We start from the raw sequence: 27503 nt of genomic DNA on the forward strand, positions 1-27503 counted from the left end.
CAAATTTAATTCTTCCTTCAATATTTGGTGAACATAAAAAACACCAAGTCTGGTCCTTCCTTCATTCCCATCCTCCCTCTCTCTTCTTTTCTCTCTTTTTGGTGGCTTTGTTTTTACTGAGTCAATATATTTATTAGTTAGAGGTTTGTTCATGTTTTAAAACTTTTCTTGCTTTAGTTCCAGTGTTATGTTTTTCTAGGAAGTTATCTTTTTGTGTAAGTTTTCAAATTTATATCATGAAGTCATTCAAAGTACTTTATTATTATTGTGGGATATTTCCTATACCTAATGTTAGGCTCCCCTGGCATTCCAAATGTTATCATTTCAATGTGTGCCTTCTTTATTGTTTTTGTCATTAATGTTTCTCGGGGAGTTGTTCATTTTATTAAGCTACTAAAAATAAACTTCAAGTTTTGTTGCTTTTCTCCACTATATCTATATCTTTTCTTTTTACTAATTTTTATACTTTTTAAATTCCTGTCTTTCTATTTCAGTTTTAGATGTACTTATTTATTTTATAACTTCTTGGCTTGGGGGGGTACTAGACCAAGGGAGTTGTGCAAATTTGAACTTGGAACTCATGTGAGGCAGAGGCTCAGGACTGCAAACTTTCCGGGCAGCCATGTTTTAGTCTGCCTAGAGTCTAGGCTAAGGCAGAAGGCCTCCCTGGCACCTCCCTTCCAGGTTCAGCCTTCCTCTGTTTTTCTGTTGGGGAGGAAAGCGATATCAGGTTAATCACCTCCCTTCAAGGGCTTGGACCTGTGTGCCTTTACGGAAACCCCTCAGCTTCCTCTCCATGACAACTGCAGCTCAGCTCTGCGGCGGGGCTGAGGAGAGGTCCCTCCCTCCCTCCAGCCTCAGACATATATTGCAAAAGATGCTTGTTAAATTTTAAATAGGTGAGCTTCTTCTTATCTGTATCACACCAACAGGGCCAGAAGTTCCAAAGAAGAAGATATAAATATTTTGAACATGTCAGTGTTCCTAGAATTTCATTATAATGTACAGAATTGAGTGGGTTTGGGTGGTTTGCTTCTTTTCAAAAACATTCTTAGGTCCATCAAGCTATGCAGAATGAAAGTCCTTGGACAGGGACTATGTGAATCACTCATTTCTACCCTCCCTCTACTAAATTAATCCCATGTTTTCTACTTCGACTGAGGTTTTCAAAGTCAAATCCAACCGACAAATTATCTTCTGTTTTATCGAACATAAATCTTACAACTAAGCCAACTTTTCATGACTTCGAAACTATGACAGTTACACCTCTCCCTCGAATGACTGCAGGGATTTTGGAATGAGAGCCATCCGGAGATGACTTGGTCACATGCCCAGTGACCGGAGACACTGGCTTGTTCACAGTTCTTTTATCACCTTGTCTCTCTGAGGCACTAATTCTTGTAAAGAAGCAAGTTGAATCCCTGCTGATCCGATCTCACAGGGCTGGTCCACATTTGCCAGTAAATTGTGAGGGTATGATATACTCAAGTGGTATTTTGGGTGGTTTTGAGGACACATTTCCATTGGTCACTTGTGCTTCTGAAATGCTCTGTATGTAAGTAAAATAACGAACAGTGATGTCAGTTGTCAGAAGTAAAGGTACAGGAGACCGGGAAACAACACTTGGCGGTGACCAGATTGCCTGGCACCAGGACGACCTTGGCATCTGCTCAGTTATCAGCTATGAGCTTTGGACTCCCCATTTCTGCTTGTGTTTCAAGTTCTCGCAGACGTACGTCAAAAACATGATAATGTTTGCCTTTCTTCACGTTCCTTCAAGGGAAAGTCTCTCTAGCCCAATTTAAATTAAACAAATAAATAAAAACCATGTCTAATATGTTTATTTTCCTTCAATTATAAACTAATTTTTGGCTTCCGGCTAATAACCCCATTACTGTCTTGTTCCTTCTGCACAGTAATGTTCCAGGGCTGTGGACAGTCCTGGGCAGCAGGAGAATTCATCCTAATTCATCCTAGGAGTTCGGTTCCACTTGACTCAATTCCTTTGGATTTTGTCTCCTTTTTCCAGTGGGGGCTTGAGTCTGACCAGGGCCTGCGCTGGAAATAGATCCTGCTTCACCCCCTGGCTTCTCCTGGAGGGAATTCGGCAGGGAGGCTCCCGGAGACCAGCAGGACAGAACCTAGCCCCATTCCTCCCTCCTCCTCCTCCTCTTCCCTCCAATGGAAGGATTTCGGGGGAGGAAGGGCAAAGGATCGAGAGGAGTAGTTCATATGGGTAACAGTAAATTTGAGATTTTTCTTTTGGAATCTGAGAAAGCTGTAAATAAAAAACTGCTGGTACAATTTCACATCTTTTTCAAAATTTTTTTTGGTACATGCCCCTAGCGGGAACCGAACCTGGGACTCTCTGGTCCGCAGGTCGACGCTCCAACCACTGAGCCAAACCGGCCAGGGCTCACATCTTTTTCTTTACAGTGCATACTACTAAGCTTATGCCTGCTTATTTTCTAGAAAAAGAAGAAGATAAAAGAAAGAAAGGAAGTGGGGTGACTTGCAAAGTTAATAGTCTTAATTTCGGAGTTATACAAAATTGAAATGTTTTATTTCGACATTTTCAGGGCTGGCCTGAGTCAATCCGCACTGCACTTCATCTATGGCAGACTAACAAAGCGGAGGAGAAAGAAAATGCCTGCATTTACGAGGAGCTGAATCATGGAACTTGCAAATATTTTCTGCGTAGAAAAAGCACTTTGATAAAGCACAATTCATTGTTATGAAACCAGAAGCCTGGCCATTTTTCCATGGATCAAACCATTATTAATATTTTAAAATCTCTAGAATAATAACAGAACAGTTATGCAAAATACGGTTCTATTTAATAACCACTGAGATTTTTCTTTTTCTTTACAAAAAGATGGTCTATTCTTATTGTCTCTAGAAAGGCAACCGTTTCTGAAAGGCTCCGACCTGCATGTCAGTGTAACTGTGTGCGGTTCCGCTGCACACCTCCCCAGACCCCCTGCGCACCTTCCTCGCAGACTTACGGGAACTGCAGGTCAGCGCACAGGCCCTTGGGTCACACTGTCTGTGTCTGAACCCCGGGTCTGCTACTTATCAGCACTGTGAGTCTGAGCAAGTTAGTATCATTCCTGTGCCTCGGTTTTGTCATCTGTAAAATGGAGAGAGAGATGGCATCTCCTCATAGGGTTGTTGTGAGAATGAAACGAGTCAGTGTTCCCAGGACTTAGGAAGTTGCCTGGTTACGGGGAGTAAGTGCTCCCACCGTTTAGCTGATCTTTGGTTTTGGTTTTTGGTTTTAACACAGTCAGTGGAACGCTGCTTACCAATCTGGGGTCAATCTCCTCGTTGAGAACAGCTTCGTTCCTTATGAGCGCCACCCGCTGTGCGAATCTGCAGGTGGAGATGGACTCCTGCGGAAGCAAGGCGACACCGTGCATGTCACGCAGAGAGGGGAGAGGGAAGACCGCGCGTCCGAAGAGCGACGTGTAGACGGCGTGAAGAAGAAGCGTGCCTCCAGATTAGGGAGTTTTGACCCAGAACATCCTTTTTTATCAAAACGTTGGGCTCAACAAAATGATCCGGGCCAAAGGTGTGGGAGATGCTGAGGTCCCAAGCGGCAACTCGTATGTGTTTCTCAGCTACTGCTTGTTACAGCAGAACCACACACGCACGCCACAGTCAGAGCAGGCACCATGACCCGTGAGCGTGAAAGATGACAAGAGAAATGTCTGTAACGAGCCAAGAGGAGAGGCTTTTAGGCATGTCACAGTGCCCGGGGGCTCGGCCTCGGGTGAGAGGCACCTGCCACGTCCTCTTTTGGAGAAAGTCTGGATAAAAAACATTAAGCTTAAATGCATCAAACATGAGCTAGATCTTTAAAGCAACCCTGGAAAGCTACTGGGTGGCCAGCCCTGCCAAAGGGTCCTGGGTTTGTGCCCAGAGACATGCTGAGGCACACATCTCGGAGATGTCGCCAAGGTACCTTAGTAAGCCAGAGCAAAATGGAGCAGGAGAATCTGGCCAAGGTAACGAACCAACCCACCAGCAGGTCTTCAGAACTTTGTGTATGAGGCTTCTTCAAACCATCCTGTGCTACGTGAAGTTGATTCTCAAACAGGGCAGTTGCGATGCTGACAAGTAACCCAAAGCTCTGAGTTCTGTGGGGCGTACTCGAACCTAACCCTAACCCTAACCCTAACCCTAACCCTAACCCTAACCCTAACCCTAACCCAGCTGGAAAGATGGGAACCACCCAGGACCCTCAACTCCATCACACAGACTAACACGCAAACTCAGACCGAGAGCTCCAGAAGAAAACCAACATACATCGATGTTCCTTTTCTCCAGGGACAGTGTGGCAATCATGGTCGTCATGCAGTTCCCCCCCAAACTGTCTCTCAGGACACTGGTCATCATGGAGTTCCTGTATGGGATGTGCGAACGGTGCTTTTCCGAAAGGGCGATGATCACCTGTGGTAAGGCAGAAAAAGCAGGTCGTCAGCCCAGCGGGAAATGCCCATCCGGCAGCTGAGTGACAGCTGCAGTGAAAGCACAAAAGGAAATAATACACTAATGCAGGGTGACACCCCAAACCCGAGCTCAGAGGAGATACCTTCACCATATTCGGTGCAGGGATGCTGAAGACGGAATGAAGTAAATGTAGCAAAGACATACCACTACGGAGCCTGCAGTTTCTGGGCGCGTGATACCACTCCTGCACAATTGGACCCGCCAGTGTTCTGCCGTCAGCCACTGGGAGCCCCCACAGAGAGTCCAGAGGAAATCACGCCAAATGTGAGACATGCTCCCAAACTTAGTCTGTCTGCTCACCCTCAAGGTAAAGAGGCAGATCGGTATTATTTTGATCCCTTTTATGTCTGAAGTAGCCTTAACCAGAAAAGTAAAAGTTTTAAATGGACAAAATGGTATTTTTTAAAACTTTGAAATGATAAATAATTTTTAACGGATATAATTGGCCTTCAACTAGTAAACTTAAATCTGTAAGCAACTCAAAATTAAATGTTAGTTTCACAGCAAAAACTACATATTGACTTATTAGAAGCTGCCTCTCTTCATTGGTGATGCTTATTTATTTATTTATTAATCCTTACCCAAGGACATGCTTAGAGAGGAAGGGAGAAAGAGAGATGGGGTGGTGGTGGGGGGCATCGATGTGAGAGAGATATACATAGGTTGCCTTTTGTATGTGCCCCAGTTGGGGCATGGACCCCAAACCTGGCTATGTGCCCTGACAGAGGACCAAATCCGAAACCTTTTGGTGCATGGGACAACACTCAACCAACTGAGCCACTCTGGCCAGGCTAGTAATTTATTTTCAATTATAAAATTTCCAGCACATTTGTGCTTAAAGCCCTTGATATTTGAAATAGGTGGATACTTGACGAGGAAATTACACTTTCTTTGCCTGTAGAATGATAAAAATCTCAGCTGTATAAAATACATCTATTCATGAAGGTGAATTCTCTTACTGGTGATCAAAATATAAAATTTAATATGGCACTACTATCTCACTGGAGTTATACATGTTTGAGCAATTTTTAAAAAGTAAAACTTACAGATTCATAAGCAAAAACAAAAACAAAACAGGCAGTAGCGGTTAGTGGTGGAGACCCCAAATTCTGGTGCCAGACTGTCCAGGTCCGAATTCTGGGCTTACCAGGGTCCGGTCACTTAACATCTCTGCCTCAGTCTCCTCGTCAGGAGTACAGGGCAAAGCAGTACCTGCCTCATAGGTACTAGGGAAGATTAAAAGTGAAGATGTTCCAATTGCTTTGAGCATCTCTGGCCAATAAGTGCAGTCTACATGTCTGCTATGACTAAGCGAGAGGAGTCCCTTATGTTGGTTTAACAGGCTCATCTCATGCCTGGTGTCTTAGAGACCTAATAGGAAGGTTCTAGATGGGCGGATGGGAGAGGAATGAAAGGCTGCGGCGTGTTCTCCTCAGAAGAGCCATCGGGGTTCAGGGTTTTCCTGGGAAGGTGAATCCAGTGCTAGGATGCCCACTGCAAAGCATGAGAAATAAGCCACCCACAGACGTGAGTTCAGGGGCACCCCAGCGCCCTGGCTCTTGAAAATACTGCCAACACCTGCCCTTGCTCTAGTTCTCCCCCCTCCCAGGTGTGGGATCCCCACCATCAGAACTTCTACTCCTTTAGTTTACAAAACAAGGCGGGAGCATTCTTTTCGAAGCCTGGTTTGAGCAAAAACATACAACTGACACCATTGGTCTTGCTTTAAATTCATGACCGGAGATTTCCTACCAACCAGAAATCCAGTGGTATTTCTCTCAATCACTTTGCCACTCTCAGAAATGAGGCCGTCATACCTCGTCCCTTCGCTCCAGTCCTCTATTCAGCTTCCTCTCCCCGCCTGCGGTCCGAGCTGATGGCCACACACCCTCCTCACCAGATGGAAGCAGCCTGACCAGAAGCATCGCAAGCCCCGTCGCCAAGTCCACATTCCACCCTTCCTCCGGCCACTGTCCTGCTCCTAGACCAGCCCTCCGTCCTCTCCTTCGTCTCTCCTCACCTATTTTGCTCCTACAATTAACCCCTCTCCCCTCTAATCACTTTCTCTCCCTCACCTGGATCACTCCCATCCTGCATGCCCACCATAGTACTAAACTAAGGTGGCTCTTTGCAAGGTCATCAGCCGAAAGCATCGGTCACCATCTTACTAGGCTTCTGAGTCAAAGCATCCATGGCCTCCTTCGGGGACAGTGTTCCCTTAGTAATCAGGACACCACACTTTCCAGGTTTCCATCTTTCTGCAAAAACCAGTTAATGAAACTTCCTTTTCCTCTTCCCAAATTATAAATACTGGAGTGTTCCAGGGCTCCATCCTTGACCCTCTTCTTTCTTAGCTGCACCCTCTCTCTGGGTGAGCTCACCCAGTCCCCTGGCTTGCTTTAGTGATTTATATTTTAATCCTCACTGGAGGACATTTTGCATTTATCTTCAGATAGAGCAGGAGGGGGTGAGGGGGGAAGAGAGAGAGAGAAACATGGATGTGAGAGAGACACATCGACTGGTTGCCACCCGCACGACCCCAACCGGAGCCGGGGACAAACTGCAACTGAGGTACATGCCCTTGGCGGGAACTGAACCCGGGTCTCTCTAGTCCTCAGGCCAACGCTCTAACCGCTGAGCCAAACTGGCCAGGGGCAATCCCCTGGCTTTAAATACATCTATATCCTGATGTCTCCCAGGTCACATCATCAGCCTCACCTCGTCCCTGAGCTTATCCCTGTGGCAGCTCTACATGTCGGGTGTCTATTCCTGACTCCTCTACCCTTCACCCCTAAACCTGATTCTTTCCCAGACTTGACCCATTATTAATGGCACCACCATCCGCCTACTGGCTCCGTCCAGTGTCTTGGGCACTATTCCTTATTTCCCCTCGCCTCTGACACCCGACCTGGAGCAGTGTGCTATTAGGTTTGACTACAAAACATACCCAGATTTGGCCCACTTTGCCCCCCCTCTGCCACACGCCAGTGACAGCCTCCACCACCCCTGCCCTGGACAACGCACGTCTTCCATTCTGTCTCCTTTTGCCCTCGCGTGGTCCACTCTCCACACGGCAGCCAGAGAGAGCTTCATGAAATGCAAGTCACATCAGGCCACGGCCTTGCTTACCGCCTCCTGCACATGCCCAGTCTCATGAGCCCATTCCTGGGAGCCTGGCCCCTGCCGCCCGTGACCTCACCTCCTGTCACACTTCCATTGGTCCCACCGCCCTTGCCCTGCCCAGCTCACCCCGCCCTCCGCCTTCAGACTCCCTGCTCCTTTTCCCCGGACCGTTCTCATCACGCAAATCTTTGCTCAGAGGTCATTGCTTCACAGGGCTTCCCCCAAATCCCCTTCGAGATGGCAACACCCCCGTCTCGAAGCTGTTACTCCCTTTTATTTTTCTTATAGCTATCTGAAATCTCATTTGTTACCTGCTAGCTATCTGCCTCCCCACTAGACTCTCCTCCACACGGACAGGGGCATCGTCTCTCCTGTTCACTGCTCTGTCCCCACCGCCTGGAGCAGCTTCCAGCGCCCAGCGCCCAGCACATGTGGTGCCAATGAATCGTCTCACTCGGCTCTCGTGCCAACCCCCATTCTAGCTTTACTTCCTATAAAACGACATTTCCTAGTCTCTCCGCAGCTCATGGAGTGGGCACCCTGCGAACTCGGGGGGTGAGCGAGGAGGGTGGGGCCACGGGGAAGATCAGATTGGCAGGACAGCGTGGCAACAAAGGCACCTGGGTTTTCTGTGGCAGCTGCAGGGAAGCTTCTGGCATCCAGGACTCAGTGTCTCCGTGCCAAGTGGGGATAGCGGCAGCGTTCGCGGAGCGGTGCAGTGCTGTGGTCAGGTGGGCTCCTGGTGCCCGCTCCAGCGGGTGGCACCCGAGCCGTTTCCTAACTTTTCTCGAGAGTCATTATATTTAATAAACTCTGTGCTGCTTACATTAGTTGGAGCGGGTTTTCCTAAGAAATCTATGACAACATGTGCTCAACACACTCTTGTTGAATGAATCTGAACAGATAAATGAGTGGACTTGTTCGTTTCACTGGGAAGCAGAGTGAGGGCCATTCGTGTGGAATGAGATCTGAGAAAACGAGGTTTGTGTGGACGGAAAGAAGTGGGGGTACGACAGCCCTGGGTCTGAGTGGCAAGGTGGCAGCACGGGGTGCTGAGCGGAGCTCCAGACCCCACGAGCCAAGGGGACAATGAAATGCCAGAGAGTCGAGGCAGGTCTGACAGATGTGCAGAGGCAGGTCCGACATGTACAGAGGCAGGTCCACAGATGTGCAGAGGCAGGTCCACAGATGTGCAGAGAGGTGGTGTTACTGTTTATGAGCCATCAGCTAAATACCTCACAATGTTTTAAGAACTTTGAAGTTCTTTCTTAAAACAAATGTCACAATTTTTTCCCTGCTCTAGGAAACAATATTGACATCTCCTCTATTCAACAGCTTTGTTGACAACTTAGGTAACATAAAGGAGAACATGCTTATCAAACTTCCTGTTGATATTAAATGGTGTGTTAGTGAACTCGCCTTTGATTGAAGAACAGAAAAATGTAATCTAAGCTGGCTTTAATCATAAGGAAAATGTATTGGCTCAGAGCTACCACCAAAGACAGAGTTGGTGCCCGTATCTGGGATCTCCTTTTCATGTGGTAGAAGTCGGCCTCTCCTCATGGCCACAGGATGGCTGCCAAATGCCCTGCTACAAACTTCCTTATTCATAACTGAGGTGGGAAAGGCCTTTCATTTCCAGTCATTAAACAAAAGTCCTGAGCTTCTCTGGGGACCAGCTGGGTCGTGGGCCCATCCGTGGGCCATTCCCTGTAGCCTGGAGAAGGACCCGCCCCAGCAGGCTTCCACCAGTCAGGGTCCACTCCTGGAGCTGGGCGGGGCTCCGGCTGCTGCGGAATGAACGGGGTGCAGGCAATCCTGCCGTCCTCTCCAGAAGGGCTCTCAATGTGTTAAAGGAAGTAATTAAAATTCAAAATGGAATGACGAATGAGAAAATAAGGTCGTTAAAAATAGGGGAGAAACCAGAATTTAGAGAATCCAGCTTCCCCAACTGTGTGACCTTAGGCAAATCTCTTGAACGTCTAGGCCTCAGTTTCCTCGGCTGTAAGATCCCATCTGTACGAGTGGGACAGGGGTCCTGCCTACTCACAGGCATGTTTCAGAGATCAGCAGAGACCATCCCTGGGTTTGTTCTCAGTAAACAGAAAGCACTAGTTGAGGAGGGTCTTCGGGCTGTGTTCTCTATGATCCCTTCGGAGACTCGTTTCAGCCATAGAGACCCCGGCCCCCGCCATTTCTTGCGGAAAGGACTTCGAGCAGGCACAGTGCCAAGGCACTCAGGAGTGATCCGTCCAGGTGCGGTTCTGCAGAGTGACCCAGAGGGGCCAGCGTGTGGGACGAGCAGAGGTAGGGGCTGCCATGGGCTCTCCACAGGGGGAGGGAACCAAATGATCTGAATGGCATAGAGTGAGGAGGTGGTCATGCAACCTGGATTAAAAATATATATTTACTTCCATTTTGGAGTTCAGGTATAAATACCATAACATGTTCCTGAAGACATTCTTTATGTGACACAGAGGGAAACCTCATGGTATACTTTATGATACTTCCACGCACCTAGAAACCTTTCCTAAAGTCAGTAATTTGGTTTACGACTACTGGATGAATTAAAGGGGGTTAATTTTAAGAGCTCAGAAGTGCATGGAAATTATCCTCTGAAAATGGAAAAGGTTTGCGTGGTCACAGCGGACACCGGCACCGTAGTTCTGTCTCCTGAGCACACGTGTTTGGTGGCAACCGAGTGGAAACGGACACTCTTCAAGTCCCACTCACGTGGCCAGCCAGTGGAAGGGACCTGGATTCGGGTGTCTGCAGAGGGGGCGGGAGCACTCCGGCTCGTGGTGGCTGCTGGCGGCACGCGAGGCTGTGGAGACCGCGTCACGCCAGGGGCACTCGGGAGGCTCCGGGTTAGAACAAGTATGCGCAGCCCCCTTTCCTCACGGACTCGAGTTCCGGGCTGGGATATAGCCTGTTATTGTGGTTTAAAATGACTTTGAGGAGACTTTTTGGAAAAAGTACTGTATACACCAAGAGAACTCCAAAACCAGCAATACCCTGGCAAATGGCATGTTATTTGCTGAAGAGCACACTCAGCAAGGTGCTATCAGCTGAGCGAGTCAGTGCCCTGGGAGCAGGTGGAAGGTCTTACTATTATGGCCAGAAGGGCAGTTACAATTCTGCATAGAATTTCCAGACCCAGTGTGAGCTACTGAGTGTCACGATGGTTGACGGTTCCAATAATGATGAGTATAACAATGGTTGATAGTTCCAGAACCAATGAGTGTAACAATGGTTGATAGTTCCAGAACCAATGTCACGATGGTTGATACTTCCAGAACCGATGGGTGTCACGATGGTTGATGGTTCCAGAACCAATGAGTGTCACGATGGTTGATAGTTCCAGAACCGATGAGTGTAACAATGGTTGATAGTTCCGGAACCAATGAGTGTCACGATGGTTGATAGTTCCAGAACCGATGAGTGTAACAATGGTTGATAGTTCCAGAACCAATGAGTGTAACAATGGTTGATAGTTCCAGAACCAATGAGTGTAACAATGGTTGATAGTTTCAGAATCGATGAGTGTAACAATGGTTGATAGTTCCAGAACCAATGAGTGTAACAATGGTTGATAGTTTCAGAACCGATGAGTGTAACAATGGTTGATAGTTCCAGAACCAATGAGTGTCACAATGGTTGATGGTTCCAGAACCGATGAGTGTAACGATGGTTGATAGTTCCAGAACCGATGAGTGTAACGATGGTTGATGGTTCCGGAACCGATGAGTGTAACGATGGTTGATAGTTCCAGAACCGATGAGTGTAACGATGGTTGATAGTTCCGGAACCAATGTCACGATGGTTGATACTTCCAGAACCGATGGGTGTCACGATGGTTGATGGTTCCAGAACCAATGAGTGTCACGATGGTTGATAGTTCCAGAACCGATGAGTGTAACAATGGTTGATAGTTCCGGAACCAATGAGTGTCACGATGGTTGATAGTTCCAGAACCGATGAGTGTAACAATGGTTGATAGTTCCAGAACCGATGAGTGTAACAATGGTTGATAGTTCCAGAACCAATGAGTGTAACAATGGTTGATAGTTTCAGAACCGATGAGTGTAACAATGGTTGATAGTTCCAGAACCAATGAGTGTCACAATGGTTGATGGTTCCAGAACCGATGAGTGTAACGATGGTTGATAGTTCCAGAACCGATGAGTGTAACGATGGTTGATGGTTCCGGAACCGATGAGTGTAACGATGGTTGATAGTTCCAGAACCGATGAGTGTAACGATGGTTGATAGTTCCGGAACTAATGAGTGTAACGATGGTTGATGGTTCCGGAACTAATGAGTGTAACGATGGTTGATAGTTCTGGAACTAATGAGTGTAACGATGGTTGATGGTTCCGGAACTAATGAGTGTAACGATGGTTGATGGTTCCAGAACTAATGAGTATAACGATGGTTGCCAAGATATCCGCTGCCTAAACCATATCCATGTTATATAGCAAAACTGAGACAGAGAGGGTGTAATTAACTACTGACACATGAATTTTTATTACAGCATTTATCTTACTGTATTGTGATAATTTGCTTCTATGATTTGCTCTTTCTAGAGATAACATGACAGCACAGACTATTTCTCAATCACACATTTGTCCCCATTGCCTAATGGAACCGTAGCACCCAGCGGACATTCAATCACAATATGTTGAGTGAATGAATGAATGAAGCTAATGACATTAATTTGTGTCACACTTCCAGTCTCATCAGACACAGAAAGAGAATCGATTATGAAGGTCTGTGACTGCTATTTCCTACGCAGTATCTGCCTGCTCCTTATTATTCTTATTCCTGTGTGGTTTTGGTTGCCTCACATCTCTCTCTGTGTGAAATTCTCCCACTTCTCTGCTACCCACCTGCGTGCTCCCTGGCAACTACTTCTGGATTTACTCAACCCCACACATCCATGTCCACATACAACAGGTTTTCCATACTTATGTTCCTCTTTCCTCTCACACGAACCGTCTCCTCTCTCCATTATCTGACGCTACAGCCTCTGTGGAGACACTAGTACGTCATTGTAATTAGTTAACCACTGCAGTGATGCGGTGGGAGAATATGAAACAGATACTTTACATTCGGAACCCACGGTGGATGGCAGCTGAACGTCACTGCGACCTGGGCGGATCTGCCCCCTGCACTGGAGCTGAAGGCTCACGAGCTCCCAGTTCCCGCTCCTGACAGGCCCTACCCACTCCCGCCTGGCTCACTCCTACTCACTCTCCAGCTTCGGCCTAACGTCAGCCCTGAGAGCTCCAGACCGCTCCCCCCTCGGGCTAGGTGCGCAAGGCGAGCTCTCCTCCCTCCTCGGACTCGCCTGCGCAGCTCTAACCTGACAACAGACACATACTTCATTATTACGTAGTCGCTGCACGTCTCCGCCACGGCACCAGGAGGCGTTCGGGGCCAGGACTGTTTCCATTTTGCTCACCGCTAGCCTCCAGGGCAAGCCCAGACCTCAGCACATAGCTGTTCCTTACACACATTTGCCACAGAAATGAATTAGTTACATGGAAAATCACATGCCACTTAGCCACCAACACTTCCCCATGAAGCTGATGGTACGAGGATCTTGAAGAGAAGATATGGGTGGGGGGTGGAGCAGAAGAGAGCGTTGATGACAAGTGGAAACTTGCAGAGATTGTGTAAAATAAAGGAAAGGAGAGGATTGGGGGCAGCACATTCCTCTCGAGTGATTGCAATGGGTGAAATTCTGATTCCACTGACGAATGTCGTTTTGCATGAACAGATGGACATAATGGGAATTAAAGTAGACAGTGCTGCCCTCTGAAACACGTGGGTCCGATTCTCTGAACACAGTCCATCGTGCACTCATGTCAATGTCTGGTCAGCGTCCCGCGCGGGAGAAGCCCTGGCAGGTGCAGGCGGCGTGTGATATCTGAGCACAGGAGCGCTCGGGGACGCTGGCTCTCGGCAGACTGGGGTGACCTGACTTCCACCTCCAGGCTGCGTTCCTGGGTCCCTTTGGTTGGAGTCTAATGACGCACCTTGTTCAGACCGAGCTCCCCCAGTCTCCTCTCAGTCACTGTGTCAGCCAACTGGACCATTACAAGGCATTTAACACCACACAGCGCCCGTCTCAAAAAGGTTCAGTGTGCAGCTAAAGATTTCTGGTTTTTCCCCTCGAACGTTTAGCCTCCAACATTCGCTAGGGAGTCGCGGCCTGGCCGATTCGCTGCTTCTCCGCTCCCGCTTGCAACCGTGTTTCCCTTCCTTTGGGACTTGGAAGGGGCTGCTGTCTTAACATTCAGGGCACGATGCTACACTCGCAGAGCTGAAAGGAATTTGAGAAATCTCATTCAATCCACTCATTTTAGAGATGAGAATTTTCTGCTGGGAGAATTATTTAGCTAAACTCAGATGAGCTTTCTCTGCCCTCAAAATCAAATCCAGAGATCACAAGCAGAGCGCAGGCCGGGGTGGACTGCAGGAAGCTCGGCAGGAGAAGGGGGGTCAACGCGAGGAGACCCGTCGCACAGTCAGGACGACCGCCTCGACGAAGCGGCCAGACGCGGAAGAGAGACTGGTTGCCCTACCTTCGTTCCCGTGGAGAGTGTACTGGCAGGAAGAGGCAGGCCGTGGGGGCCGCCTAAGTCTGCATTCGCCACCACCACTGATTCTGCAGCAGCACCAAGAAAGCAGAGTGAAGTAGAGCCTCGGCCTTGGAGCCGAGCACTTCTCGGTTCCCGTCCTCAGGTCACCACTGGCTGTGGGACCCTGGCAAGGATTTGGGAAGACCTGAGTTTCAAAATCTATAAGGTGGGGATACTCACTCACACCTCTAGGTGGGGCTGATGTGAGGGTTGAACAACATGGCACAGACAGAATGTGCTCTACCGACCTCCATGGAGCATTAGTGACAACGGTGGAAGGTGGAAACAACCCCATTGTCCATCGACAGATGAACGGATGAACGCCATGCGGTCTAGATATACAGTGGAATAGTATCCAGCCTCAAAACAGAGCCAAATTCAGATGCACACGACAGCACAGATGAACCTTGAAAACACTATACTAAGTGAACAAAACCAAACACGAAAGGACAGATATTGTGATTCCACTTATACGAGTATCTCAAACAGGCAAATTCCTAGAGACAGAAAGTAGAATAAAAATGACCGGAGGCTGGGAGTGCAGGAAATAGGGAGTTACTACTGTTTAATGGGCACAGGGTTTCTGTTTGGGAATAAAAAAGTTCCAGAAGTAAATGGTGGTGATGAGTGTACAACATTGTCAATGTACTTAATGCCACTGAACAGTACACTTAAAATTATTATTTTTTAAAATACATTTTTATTGATTTTATAGAGAGAGAGGAAGGGTGAGAGAGATAGAAACATTGATGTGAGAGAGAAACATTGATCAGCTGCCTCCTGCACGGCCCCTACTGGGGATCGAGCCCGCAACCTGAGCTTGTGCCCCAACTGGGAATCAAACCAGGACCTCTCAGTCCATGGGATGACGCTCAATCCACTGAGCCACACCGGCCAGGCAAATCATTAAAAAGGCCCTGGCCAGATGGCTCAGTTTGTTGGAACATTGACTGGGACCCCAAAAGGTTACAGGTTTGATTTCTGGTCTGGGTATGTATGGGAGGCAACTGATCAATGTTTCTCTCTCACATCAGTGTTTCTCACTCTCTCTCTAATCAATAAACATAACCTCAAATGAGAATTTAAAAAGTTATTAAGCCCTGGTCGGTTTGGCTCAGCAGTTAAAGCATTGGCCCGCGGACTGGAGAGTCCTGGGTTCGGTTCCTGCTAAGGACACGTACCTCAGTTGCAGTTTGTCCCCGGCCCTGGTTGGGGTCATGTGGGTGGCAGCCACTCAATGTGTCTCTCTCACATTGATGTTTCTCTCTGTCTCTTCCCCACTCTCCTCCTCCCGCTTTAACTGCAGATAAATGCAAAAATATCCTCAGGTGAGGATTAAAAAAAAAGTTATTAAAAGGTAACATTTATGTTATGCATATTCCACCACAATAAAAGAGGAAAAGAAGCAAAACCACACCGAACACCAGGAGAACGCAGAGGAGAAAGGCCCGCTCACCAAGCGGCGGGCACAGCCAGCCCCGTCTGCCCACACTACCTGCTCCAGGTAGTGCAGAGACAAGTTGATGTACTTGGCCTCCGTCAGGAGCTGGCCCCCGACTCCGGTCTTGGCAACGCGCTCCGAACCAGCCAGGTCCACCAGGTGAAGCTTGGCGTGCCGGACCGCTGCGGAGCCTGGCTCTTTGCTTGACAAGTGGATGGTGAAGATGCAGTGGGAACGAGTTGACGCTTGGTTCATAGGAGTCTGCAGGAAAGGAATTGCAAAGTAGTGTGAACGATGGGAAAGGCGGAAGAATCGCAACAGATACACATTTAAATCTCCGTCAAGACATTTCCCATGAAGCCAGCGCTGTCAAAAGGAACAACAGAACGCACAACGGGGACTCTGTGTGGATTGTGTTCACTGTGTTACATCTTGAACGGCTGGGAGCAGATGTGGGTGAGTTAGCTCAGAAAATGGGAAAAGACTCTGAATGTGGTAAGCTTGGGCCCTCTTATGGATATGATGGTTCATCAGGTGCAGGTGACCAAAGGACCATCCAATGGGGGGTGTGGATAATGCGGGAGACTGTGTGTGGGGAATCTCTGTACCTTCCTCCCAATTTTCCTGTGAACCTGAAACTACAAAAAATAGACTTTTAATTTAAAGGTTGGAATTTCCACACATCTTTTAGAGATTTACCTGTTGTACAAAATAATGAGGGAAAATGATTTAGAACCTAGAATTACATACCAGCCAAACTGTTAATCATATTCACATTTTAGAAATGAAAGCAATAAAAATGTTTATCTTAAAAAAATAAAAATATAAAAGTGTTTGCAAGAGTATAAATAAATGGAAACTTTTATACACTGTCAGTAGGAATATAAATTAAGAATCTTTTTTGAGAGCAATTTGATAATATGTGGTAACGTTGCAAATGCCTATAATCCACAATCCAGCAATAGACTGGGTTTATGCTGTAATAGAACAGGTATATTTCCTAGAGAGAAATCTGAGACAGGTACACCAGGAGAGAGAGCGAGAGAGAGAGAGAGAGAGAGAGAGATAGATATATAGATAGATAGATAGAGATACTGATTCACTGAAACATTGTTTAGGTAGCAAGAAATTGGTGTATGATGTCCAACCTAAATGGACACCTCTGGTAGAAAAGATGAATAAACTTGGCTAATTCAAACTATAGATATGTGAAATTGAAGCAACTTTTGGATAGATTGACCTAGATTGATTTCTGAAATAGAAGTCTGAGGAAAAAGATCGCAAGCTTAAAAATGATATAAACACCATGATAGGACTTCTATAATTAAAAATGTAGTATGTGATCCAGAAATATCTATCCATGGTGCTATGACTCAGGTCATTGAAAAAGGAGCAATAGGGGCTGAAGGATGCGGCGGGTGAAAGACAGCGGCTGCCTTTGTGCGTGCTGGGAGCGGAGAGCTGGCTAGGGGACCTCGACGTTATCCTGCTGCTGTTACTGAAAAACGATCGTAAGCCAATTCTGATATCCAAAAACATCTAAAAATAAAACTTGTCTAAAAATAGTCCAAAGGCGTGTTCCTGTGAAGAACAGAGCTGCACCCAGGCTCTGCGTACGGATGCAGATGTGTGCAGGTAGGGTCATGTACTTGGGTGCCATTTCAACCAGAAGGTCTGTCCGTAAATAGAAATTCTTCATGTACACCATGGTTGACGTACACCAATGAGCAAAATACACACATGTCAAAACACTGGCATCATTTTGGTGATGATGATGGAGCTAGTGAGTTAAATAGGCTGAAAATTTGACCCATTACTGGTCGCCACAATAACTAGACCCAGCCGAGCCAGTGTGTGATTTTGCTAAAGTGGATCAGCAAATAACTGTGCATGTAAAACCGCGAACTCAAATTTAGAACCTTCGTTGAGGTGTTTTGGAAGCGGCTGTGAGTTATTTGCAGAACTTAAACATGGGTTTCATTTCACTGTTACATTCACACAACAATAAATCCTACAGTACTGTAATAAAAGTCAAGTTGACAATTGATACAAACGAAAACCATAGAGACTATACCCCAACAGCTGTCTTCAGCTTCTCAACGGATGTACTGAAATCCCCGTACAATGTAGGCCACTAGCGAGTATCGAAAGAGTGTACCCATTTCAAAGGAAATGTGAGATTTGCATCAATTAAGTTGTATTTCTGGAGTCTGTAATTAAAATGACGTAATATGCTGTAGGAGTCCATGCCTACAGTTTTGTAACTTCTCATAAATATTTTCTGCATGAAGTAGTAGTTGTTGTCCTCCTAGCTAAAATTTTCTTAAACCTCAGAAAACATTCTTTATGTGTAGCTGTTTAAGTGTGAGTGGATGTGCGGGTGTCGGCTCTGTGTTTATTTAAGGACGTCCTTCTGTCTCCTAGACATGCCCCTACGCTTGTCCTTTTAAAGGTAAAATTATATTAAAACATTTCTGAGGCTGCCCAAGAACAGATGGCACCATTTAGGCAGATTCATTCAGATTTAAGCACACATTTTAAACAAATGTGCTCTTGGCACTGGAGACTGTGCCTTTGGAAAACTTCTAGTGATGATTAATCATCGCCATGCCGAGAGCTTCCACATTTCGTATCAGTCGAGGTACACACAGCTCTGTGTTAGGCAGTACAGAGACGGGAAGGCAAGTAAGACGTGGGCCTTGCCCTCAAGGAATTTATAATCTAGTTCAGGAGCCAAAGACAAAACGTGTGGAATGAGTCAACGATGAGACAACGGTGAATGTGCAGTAAGGAACGTGTCTGTTCTCAGCACCAGCTGACCATCCTGGTGACGGCTGAGCGTGCTGACCGCCCCCCCCCACCCCGCCCCCGGGCTCCACCCCCTGCTGCTCCCTGGGGTCTGGAGTCCAACACGATCCTGGTACTTTTGTGGCCCTTTCCACTACTGGACCCTCTTCTCTCCAGTCCTCAAAGCAGACATGTCCCCAGCTAGGTCTCATATTTCTTCCCCTCGGGGAGCTGTTCTGACTCTCATCGCTCAGGCACTGAGACGTGGGTAAGAAGCGCACACCCCACACCTTCGCATTTGCAGTGAACGTGCGGGTGCATATACCTTTTCGAACTAGTGTGTTTGTTTTCTTCGGACAAATACCCAGAAGTGGAATTGCTGGGTTACATGGTAGTTCTGTTTAATGTTTTGAGGAACCTCCACACTGTTTTCCATGGTGGCTGCACCAGCTTACAATCCAGCGGAGCACAAGGGTCCCCTTTTCTCCACACCTCACCCACACGGGTTCTTTGTTGTATTGTTGATAATGCCATTTTGACCCGTGTGTGGTGACATCTCACTGTGGCTTTGATTTTCATTGTTAACAATAGCCAAGATATGGAAGCAACCTAAGTGTTCATTGATAGACAGTTGAATAAAGGATACACACACATACACACACACACACACACACACACACACCATGGAATACTACTCAGCCATAAAAGATGATATCTTGTCATTTGGATAAACCTGGAGAGTATAATGCTAACTGAAATAAGTCAGACAGAGAAGGACAAATACTGTACGATTTCACTTGCATGCAGAATCTAAAAAACAAAACAAATGAATAAAATGAAACAAACTCATAGATAGACAGAACCAACTGACGATTGCCAGAGGGGTGTGGGGATGGATACCAAAGGGGAAGGTGATAAGTAGCACTTTCCGTTATAAAACAAGTCAGGGGTACGTAATGCACAGCGTAGGGAATATGTCAATAACGGCATACTAACTATGCACGGTGACAGATGGTCACGAGATTTATCACGGTGATCACTCGTAAGGTATATAAATGTTGAATTGCTGTGCTGTACGCCCGAACCTAATATAATACTGTGTGTCAAGTATAATTTAATTTGTTTTTACAGGAAAGAAAATCTTAGAATTTGATACTGAACAGCCTCATTTTAAGTTTGGTTCCATCACTTACTAGTGTTGAAATCTTAAGCAAATTTACACCAAGCGACTTAGTGTTTATATCTCTGTAATGTCATAATAGCACTCGCTTTGCTGCAAGGGACTGCACCGAGCAGGGTCGGGCTTCTGAGAGCTGAAGTGGCCCATGAACTGAAAGGTTCCTGTAGATGTCCGTCACTGGTGACAGTCACTCTATTCAGCTGCCTCCCGTACCCTTATTTACAACCACCCTTTTTCTGTGCACCCGATGAGAATGTCCAAGAGCTTGCTGATAGCTGTCACTAAAATGCCCTACCAACACCCTGACCCTAATATTCTCCCCAACAACCGCATTCCTTTCCCTCAGCCTGTGTCCCGCCAATGGATATCCAGTCTGTCCTGCTCCCGTTGGACTTCCCTCCACATCTCTCCACTTCTAAACGCCCGCTACCTCTTACTTGGGTTGCTGCATTCTCTTACTAGTCTCCCCTTTTTTACTTCTGTCTCCTTCAATTGTGTCCAACTTGCAGATAGAGCATTGCTTTTAAAAGACATATTTGATTATGCCAATCCTCCTGATCCCGGAATTAAACTGACATACTCCCTAAGACTAAATATTTCTAGTTTCTCCAACTGTGTCTTACCCAAACTTTTATAAAACTCTTTTTCAAATGTGGCAATTTGAGCCCGGCCAGTGTGGCTCGGTGGTTGAGCATCGACCCATGTACCAAGAGGTCACCAGTTTGATTTCCGGTCAGGAAACATGCCCAGGTTGTGGGCCCGGTCCCCAGTGGGGGACATGTAGGAGGCAGCCCATCGATGTTCTCTTTCATTAATGTTTCTATCTCTCTTTTCTTCTCTCTTCTGTCTCTCTAAAACATATCAATAAAGAAAAAAATTTTTTTTTAAATGTGGCACTTTCACACTCTGAATTGAATATATTCTTTCAAGAGTGTCTTAACCACAGCAGAAGACACTGGAATCTGGGTAATCTAAATATAATGTTGCCAGCAAATGGCACATGAAGTGTTATACCACATTTGCTCCAGCCTTTTACCATGCTTCAGAACTTCTATGAAAACACACACACACACACACACACACACACACACACACACACACACACGTTTATCTGGTGACTGCATTTGATTAGTTCTTACCCCAACATTACAATTTGTTGAGGTAATTCCAGATCTTGATTTTTTTTTTTCAATTTTGTGCTATCTGTGAATGAAAATATCTTGCATATCCTCATCCAAATGATGTGTGAGACATCAAGTAGGGTAGAACAACATGCCATCAAGACGCTCTCTCTACTCTCTACTCTGAAGTGACAGTTATGGGTATTTTCACATTGACTTTAATCCAAACACTTGCATATACCTTCAATTCCTCTTTATATCCCCAAGGTTATTTTGGGAGACTTTATTAAATACAGCGAACTCACCTGATCTGTGAACGTTTCTAACCCCATCAGAAAAGCAAACGGAACTGCTCTAAGGCGAATCGGTGCTGCCTCTTTCCTGATGGCTGGCCATTATGTGGTCATCCTTCTTCAAATCCTTCTCACAGTCTTAGTGTTAAAAGCATTCACTTGTCCTTTCCCAAGCATGTTTTCTTTTTTGGAAGGTTGAAAATAGATGACTTTTTTTTTTTTTTTTCATGGGGTAAAAGTCTAAAACTCCAGGCTCACTGGTCTCTTACAAGTTCATCACCCAGCAGCCCGTGGTCAGCGCAGGCTATGTCCCCCTTTCTCATCTCCGGGTAGCGGCCTCACTCCTCGCGGAGGGTCCGTCTGAAGGTCACCTCTGCACAGGCGTCCACTGCCTCCCTCCTCCCACGTGGCTCTAGACTCCCCCAGGGCGGGGGCTATGTCCAATTCAACATTGTAAGCCCAGCAGAACATCATAGTGTTCAAAAATATTTATCCGACTGTTGACTCCTGCTTATTTCTAGTTTTCTGGGCTCTCTTTGGCATGTTGCATAATTTCTGAAAATCCCCAAATAATCTGGAGATGCATCGGCAGACTCTTTGATGCATGGAAGAGAATTCATTTGAGTCTAAAAATTATAATTTTTTGAAACAGCTAGGTTGATGCAACTCTCTCTCCCCACCTTGGGCTTCAATTATTCTTTGGGCCTAATTCCAGAGCACTTCATGACTACCCTCTATATCTTCAACTACCCTTTCTCTCGCGAGGAATGTCCTCTTTCTGGCCAAATATTGCCCAGCATTGCTTACTGGAAAAGTATGCCCTTTGCCTCTTCCCAAAATAATCCTGCTCAAAATTTACTTATCTTCAGAATTCCCTTGGGCCGTTCTCAACTAGTGCTGGACATTGCGTTCCACGAGGACATCTGACGTATCTGCGCACAGCAGAAGATCATTAACATCCAGACTCTAGAGAAACCCAAAAGTGGATTGTTCCAAATGGATTTTTAAATGTCCATCACTGAAAAACAAAAGCACTGTCATGGACAGTTTGCTAGAGCTGGTCACGAGGTGTGATGGTGTGCTCCAGCGGGCTACGCGGGGGTGTCCGGGGCCAGCCCATCTCTGCAGCCCAGAGTGGTGCCGGTTATACCGGGCGACTCAGCGATGACCCTCTCAGACAGTCACGGCTTCAAACAGGCCACACAGAAGGGGCTTGGAGCAGCACTGTGGTGCACAGCGGCACCTGCTTGTGCAGAGCGCCTTACCTACAAAGCAGTAAACTGAGGAAGCACCACAAGCCTGCACCGAAGGCTAAAGCACCTTCTCCCACCGCCCTTCGACCGCTGCGCACGGGTGGGGCTGCCACTCTCAGAAGCCACTTCCTGTGGTAAAGAAAATCTCACATTTCATCGGACAAGGTCGTTTTCTACTGAGCAGGAAATGCTCCCGGCCAAAAGAGACATTTGAAAAAAAAACAGTATAACAGTAAGAACTGGGTAAGGCTGATCAACATTTTCAAAAGGCTGTTGATTCCTCTTCCCTTTGGGGTTCCGCAGATGTACAACCACCAATCCGGATGTTCTATGATTCTCATCGGCAGATCAACAAGGGTCCCCTGTAAATTAAAATGTTCATTTTTTAAAAAATTCATGATGCTGTGTGTGTGTGTGTGTGGCCATCTTCGAGATAGAAAATTTTGATTTTAGGGGGGTAAGAATTGATAAGTAAAATACGGTTTTTGTGTTCATATAATGTATTCTTACGTTTGTTGTAACATTTTTCTCTACTTTAAAAAAAAATGTTTTTCCTTTATTGATTCTAGAGATAGAGGAAGTCAGAGGGAGAGAGAGAGAGAGAAACATCAATGAGAGAGAACAGTGATTGGCCACCTCCTGCATGCCCCCCACTGGGGATCGGGCCCACAACCTGGGCATGTGACCTGACTGGGAATCAAACTGGTGACCTCTTGGTGCATGGGTCGATGCTCAACCACTGAACCACGCTGGCTGGACCATTTTTTTCTATTTTTAATCTCACGTTTTCAATAACTTCAAAAACGATTATAGTTAATACAGCCTTCAGTGATCTACATAATCTCTTTATATCACATATAAGATTTGTTTAGGCTCTTTTATGTTTTGTTTTGTTTTTTATCTCCACCTGAGGACATTTTTCCATTTTTTTGTTCAGATAGAGTGGGAGGAAGAGAGAGAGAGAGAGAGAGAGAGAGAGAGAGAGAGAGAGAGAGAGAGAGAGAAACATCGATGTGAAAGGGATACGTCGAGTGGTTGCCACCCACATGACCAACCAGGGCCGGGGACAAACTGCAACTGAGGTACATGACCTTAGCGGGAACCGAACCCAGGTCTCTGGACAGCAGGCCGATGCTCTAACCGCTGAGCCAAACTGGCCAGGGCTGTTTAGGCTCTTTTAAATACTTGTTTATTTCTTATCACGTCTTTCCCTTATATTCTATTCTTATGTACCTAAGTCTTTGTCTTTTAAGTTACTCTATTTTGGGGTAAAATATCTCCACCAGAATTCCCACTGATCTAGAACAGTTAGGTTAAGAAAATCTCTTAGACTGAACAGAAGTACATAACGTACACACTCAAACCCTTTAAGGGAAACCAGCCAAGACCAGCAGCAGCAGGCAGAGCCCAGAATCCAGCTCGCACCCCAGTTCCCTTTCTAGTAACTCTCACCGGGTACCCCACTGACCCGGTCCTCGCTCGCCTGCTCCATCAGAAAGTACCAGCTTCTCTCGGTTGATATCCCAGCCTTTCGGGTTGAAGCCCACCCTGGACTCGGGACTGCCTCACCCTCCCCACACGGGGTGAATACGTCCCGACCCAGTTCTTCGCACAGTCAGCGAGCTGCTCGTCCTGCTCTCTGACTCGGCCCGGGACAGTGAGGCCGGGCCAAACCCGCTGGGTACACACGTGACCCTGTGAACACCTGCCCTGATCTTTCTGAGGTTGTCTCAGAACACTGTCTAGCAGCAAAACACCTCCCATGATACAGCCCTCTGCTGAAAGGAACAATCTTAACGGCTCATCTTTCTTTTTGATTTTTCTCTTTACGAGATACACTGCTGTTAGAAAAGTATGAGAATCATTTTCCCCAGCTGACAGATTTCTCGGTCCAGCATGTGGTCAAAGTAGTTTTGTTAAAGAGAAAAATGGACTAGGAACATCAATTTTGTTTAAAATTTATTCATTTCTTTAGTTTTAAAATATGTTTTTATTGATTTTTTTTATTAGAGAGAGGTGAAGAGAGAGCGAGAGATAGAAACATCAATGTGAGAGAGGAACTCGATTAGCTCCTGCACGCCCCCCACCGGGAATCGAGCCTGCAACCCGGCATGTGCCCTGATTGGGAATTGAACAAGACCTCTCAGTCCATGGGATGATGCTCAATCCACTGAGCCACACCGGCCGGGTGATTCTGTTTAAAATTTAAAGGTAAGCTTTGGAGCAATCTGGAACGTGTAGAATGTTCTAGCAGTTATGATTCACCTTCCAAATAGGAAAATGCTACTATGTTTTATGACACTATATCCCTCCTGACAAGTCTGGAATCAATTTGATGGCTTTCCGATTTTTATGTCCTCAAAGATCTATGAGCTGACAATAGTTTTAGGAGAACTGCATGTGAGAATTGGCCATGGTGCCCCTATTGATGTCAGAATTTAGAAGTTCGCTTCCCTGTGGGCCATTTCTCCAGGATTTGACAAATCAAAGTCAAACACATTTATATATATTAAAAAACCTAAAATTGGCATATATGGCAAACTGAACAGGAATTCTACCTATGCCTCTAATCAGTTATGTTCAATTACCATCCCCGTTTGTCGTCCTGGGACTGGACATCATCATATCATCAGGGTGAAGATTGGTCTCCGAACAAAAGGACCTCTACGACCCCAAACCGTCTCCCCCACTTTAAGTTGACTCCAGGAACAATCATAGCTACATTTAGTCCTCAGTAGCAGCAAGTAACTCATCTGTCTAGCATATCTTTTTTATTTTTAAAATTGACTTTAACTTTTTTTTTCTTTTTTCTTCTTTCTAAAATTGAGTCTGGCTTAATAGTTTCCAAGTCTGACCATACATATAACTGGAACAACACTATTATGGCCCTGAAACTTCTAATGATCTCGAGAATTCATAGAAGTTCACTTAAACCATCTTTAAGGAAACCGCTTTTTTTATGCATGCTAATGACCTTCACACAACAGTAAACTGGAAAACACCCTTAACTATCCTGTGTGCAGACAAGGAGGAACAGATGACACACCAAGTAGAACTGGGGTACACACTTAACAAGGTTCATTCTTATGAAAGAAGTTCATGCTGTCAGATGGATGGTGACAGCCCTCAGCGCGACCTTGGAGCTTGGACACAATCAGAGACGGCTGCGGTGGAGGACAGCGTCACTCACAGGAGATGCTGAAGGAAGGACTCTCGGAACACAGGTGTCTAGCGTTAGGTATAATATTTCTCTCCACTTTATCATCCCGTACTATTTTCTCCACATTTTGAAGATTCACAGTTCCCTCTGTGGCACAAAGATCCCTGCTGTTAGAATTGCCAAGACTCCAAGTAGCACACCTCAAATTCGACCCAATTGCTTGTTAAAGGTTTTTGGAAGCTGATAAGATCTCTGTCTCCTCTCTCCTAGCTTGAAACTAATACAAGGAATAGATACAAAAGCCAGCCTTCCAAAAAGTGGACATATCTGTCAGCAAGAAATACTATCAAAATATCTTCTGGAAGAGGTGAAAGAGAAGGGGGGAGCGGAGGAGGGGGCGGCAGGAGGAGGGATGGTTGCCCTGCTGCGTGAAGACAGGGCTGACCAGGCAGAGGCAGGAAGGGAAACGGAATGTTCCCGATCGGGGTTTGGGTTCCATGAGTATATTCATCTGTGACAATGCAGATAATGAAAACTGTAGGTTGGTGCAATTCACTGTACCTAAAGTGTTTTGGAATGAAGTGTCCTGATGTCAACAACTTACTTAAAAAAAAAAAAAAAAGAAGATAAATTAATAAATGAATGTAGGGAAACATGGATAAATGGACTGGCATGAGATAAAGCAATAAAATAAAATGTGAATCCTAGTATCCAGTTGGATATAGGAGGCTCACTCTCTATTTCTTTCTTCTGTATGTTTGAAATTTTTTCATAATAAAATGTTGGGGAAAAACAAAACAAAAATAGCTTCTGTGCTTAAAACTACAGCCAAAATTGATTTCCTGCCAGTTTCCCCATGCGTATTCCTGACGTGCAAGAGAAGCCAGAAGCAATCGATCTGAACTCTCGGTGTTTTACAGAACTGGTTTTACTCGGGGGCTAATCGGAGGCCTTTGCCCTCTGATCCGTTCCTTCCCTTCTTTCCTTTGCTCCACATCACAGAGATGCTGAGTCCTGCGGGCAGCACTTCCCCAGCCCCCTGTGGGCTGGCATCCAACCGGGAAGACGGGGAGAGGGAGAAACCCATGCTTCCCCCTCCGCTCACCTCTGACCTGTCCGTGGCTCCTTACCAGCTGAAACCTGCCTGGCCTTCGGTCTTCCTGCCTATAACCTCTGAGTGGCATCCGCCTCCCATTTGGCATCTCAGATTCTCCCATCACCCATGAGACAAAACTATCTGTCCTTATTTTCTTGTTTTAAATACAGTGACTTGTTTTTCTGGTTGGAACCTGACTGATACACCTAATTAAATATATTATATTTAACAGAATGCTCTCCGATATTATACAAGACCGATAGAAGTACAAAGTTTTTGTATTTCTTTAAAAGTCATAGGCCAGACTCTGCCCGTTTTGCCACACAAGATCCTTGCATGTATTTTACCTACAAGCTCGCTCTGAGCAATGAAAATGATGTAACTCAAAATGCTTAAATGCTTCCCAAGCTAAAGTCAGAGCTAAAATTTGTCTTAAATGGCAATAATGAACTCATTCCAGTTGTCTATTATATCCATCTATCTCCTTTTAAATCAAGTTTACCTTCTTAAAAATTTACAATCTTTAAGATTTTTGTTCAGATTTATATGTTTTAATATGATAAGTTGCTTCAAACCTATTTGAAAAAATAGATGATATATGTAGCACCAACATAAACATTGTTTTCTTTCTTTCTTTTTTTTAATCCTCACCAGAGGACATTTTTTGATATTTTGTTCAGATAGAGTGGGAGGGAGAGAGAGAGAGAGAGAGAAACATCGACGTGAAAGGAACACATCGAGTGTTGCCACCCACACAACCCAACCAGGGCCGGGGACAAATTACAACCGAGGTACATGCCCTTAGCGGAAACCGAACCCGGGTCTCTCCAGACTGCAGGCCATTGCTCTAACCGCTGAGCCAAACTGACCAGGGCTAAACATTGTTTTCT

At 45.9% G+C, this 27503-nt stretch overlaps 1 protein-coding gene across 1 annotated transcript in view; it reads right to left on the minus strand.

Moving 5' to 3' along the window:
* Window positions 1-27503, minus strand: part of KIF6 (kinesin family member 6) — a 404227-nt gene that overhangs the window by 243027 nt on the left and 133697 nt on the right. Inside the window, exons 7-9 of the mRNA XM_036248669.1 lie at window positions 15778-15984; window positions 4309-4452; window positions 3306-3392 (exon numbers count right to left, since the gene is read on the minus strand). Of these exons, the coding sequence (XP_036104562.1) occupies window positions 3306-3392; window positions 4309-4452; window positions 15778-15984 (438 nt within the window). The remainder of the gene's footprint in view (window positions 1-3305; window positions 3393-4308; window positions 4453-15777; window positions 15985-27503) is intronic.

This window comes from Molossus molossus, unplaced genomic scaffold (assembly GCF_014108415.1).
Source record: "Molossus molossus isolate mMolMol1 unplaced genomic scaffold, mMolMol1.p scaffold_m16_p_8, whole genome shotgun sequence".
NCBI lineage: Eukaryota > Metazoa > Chordata > Mammalia > Chiroptera > Molossidae > Molossus > Molossus molossus.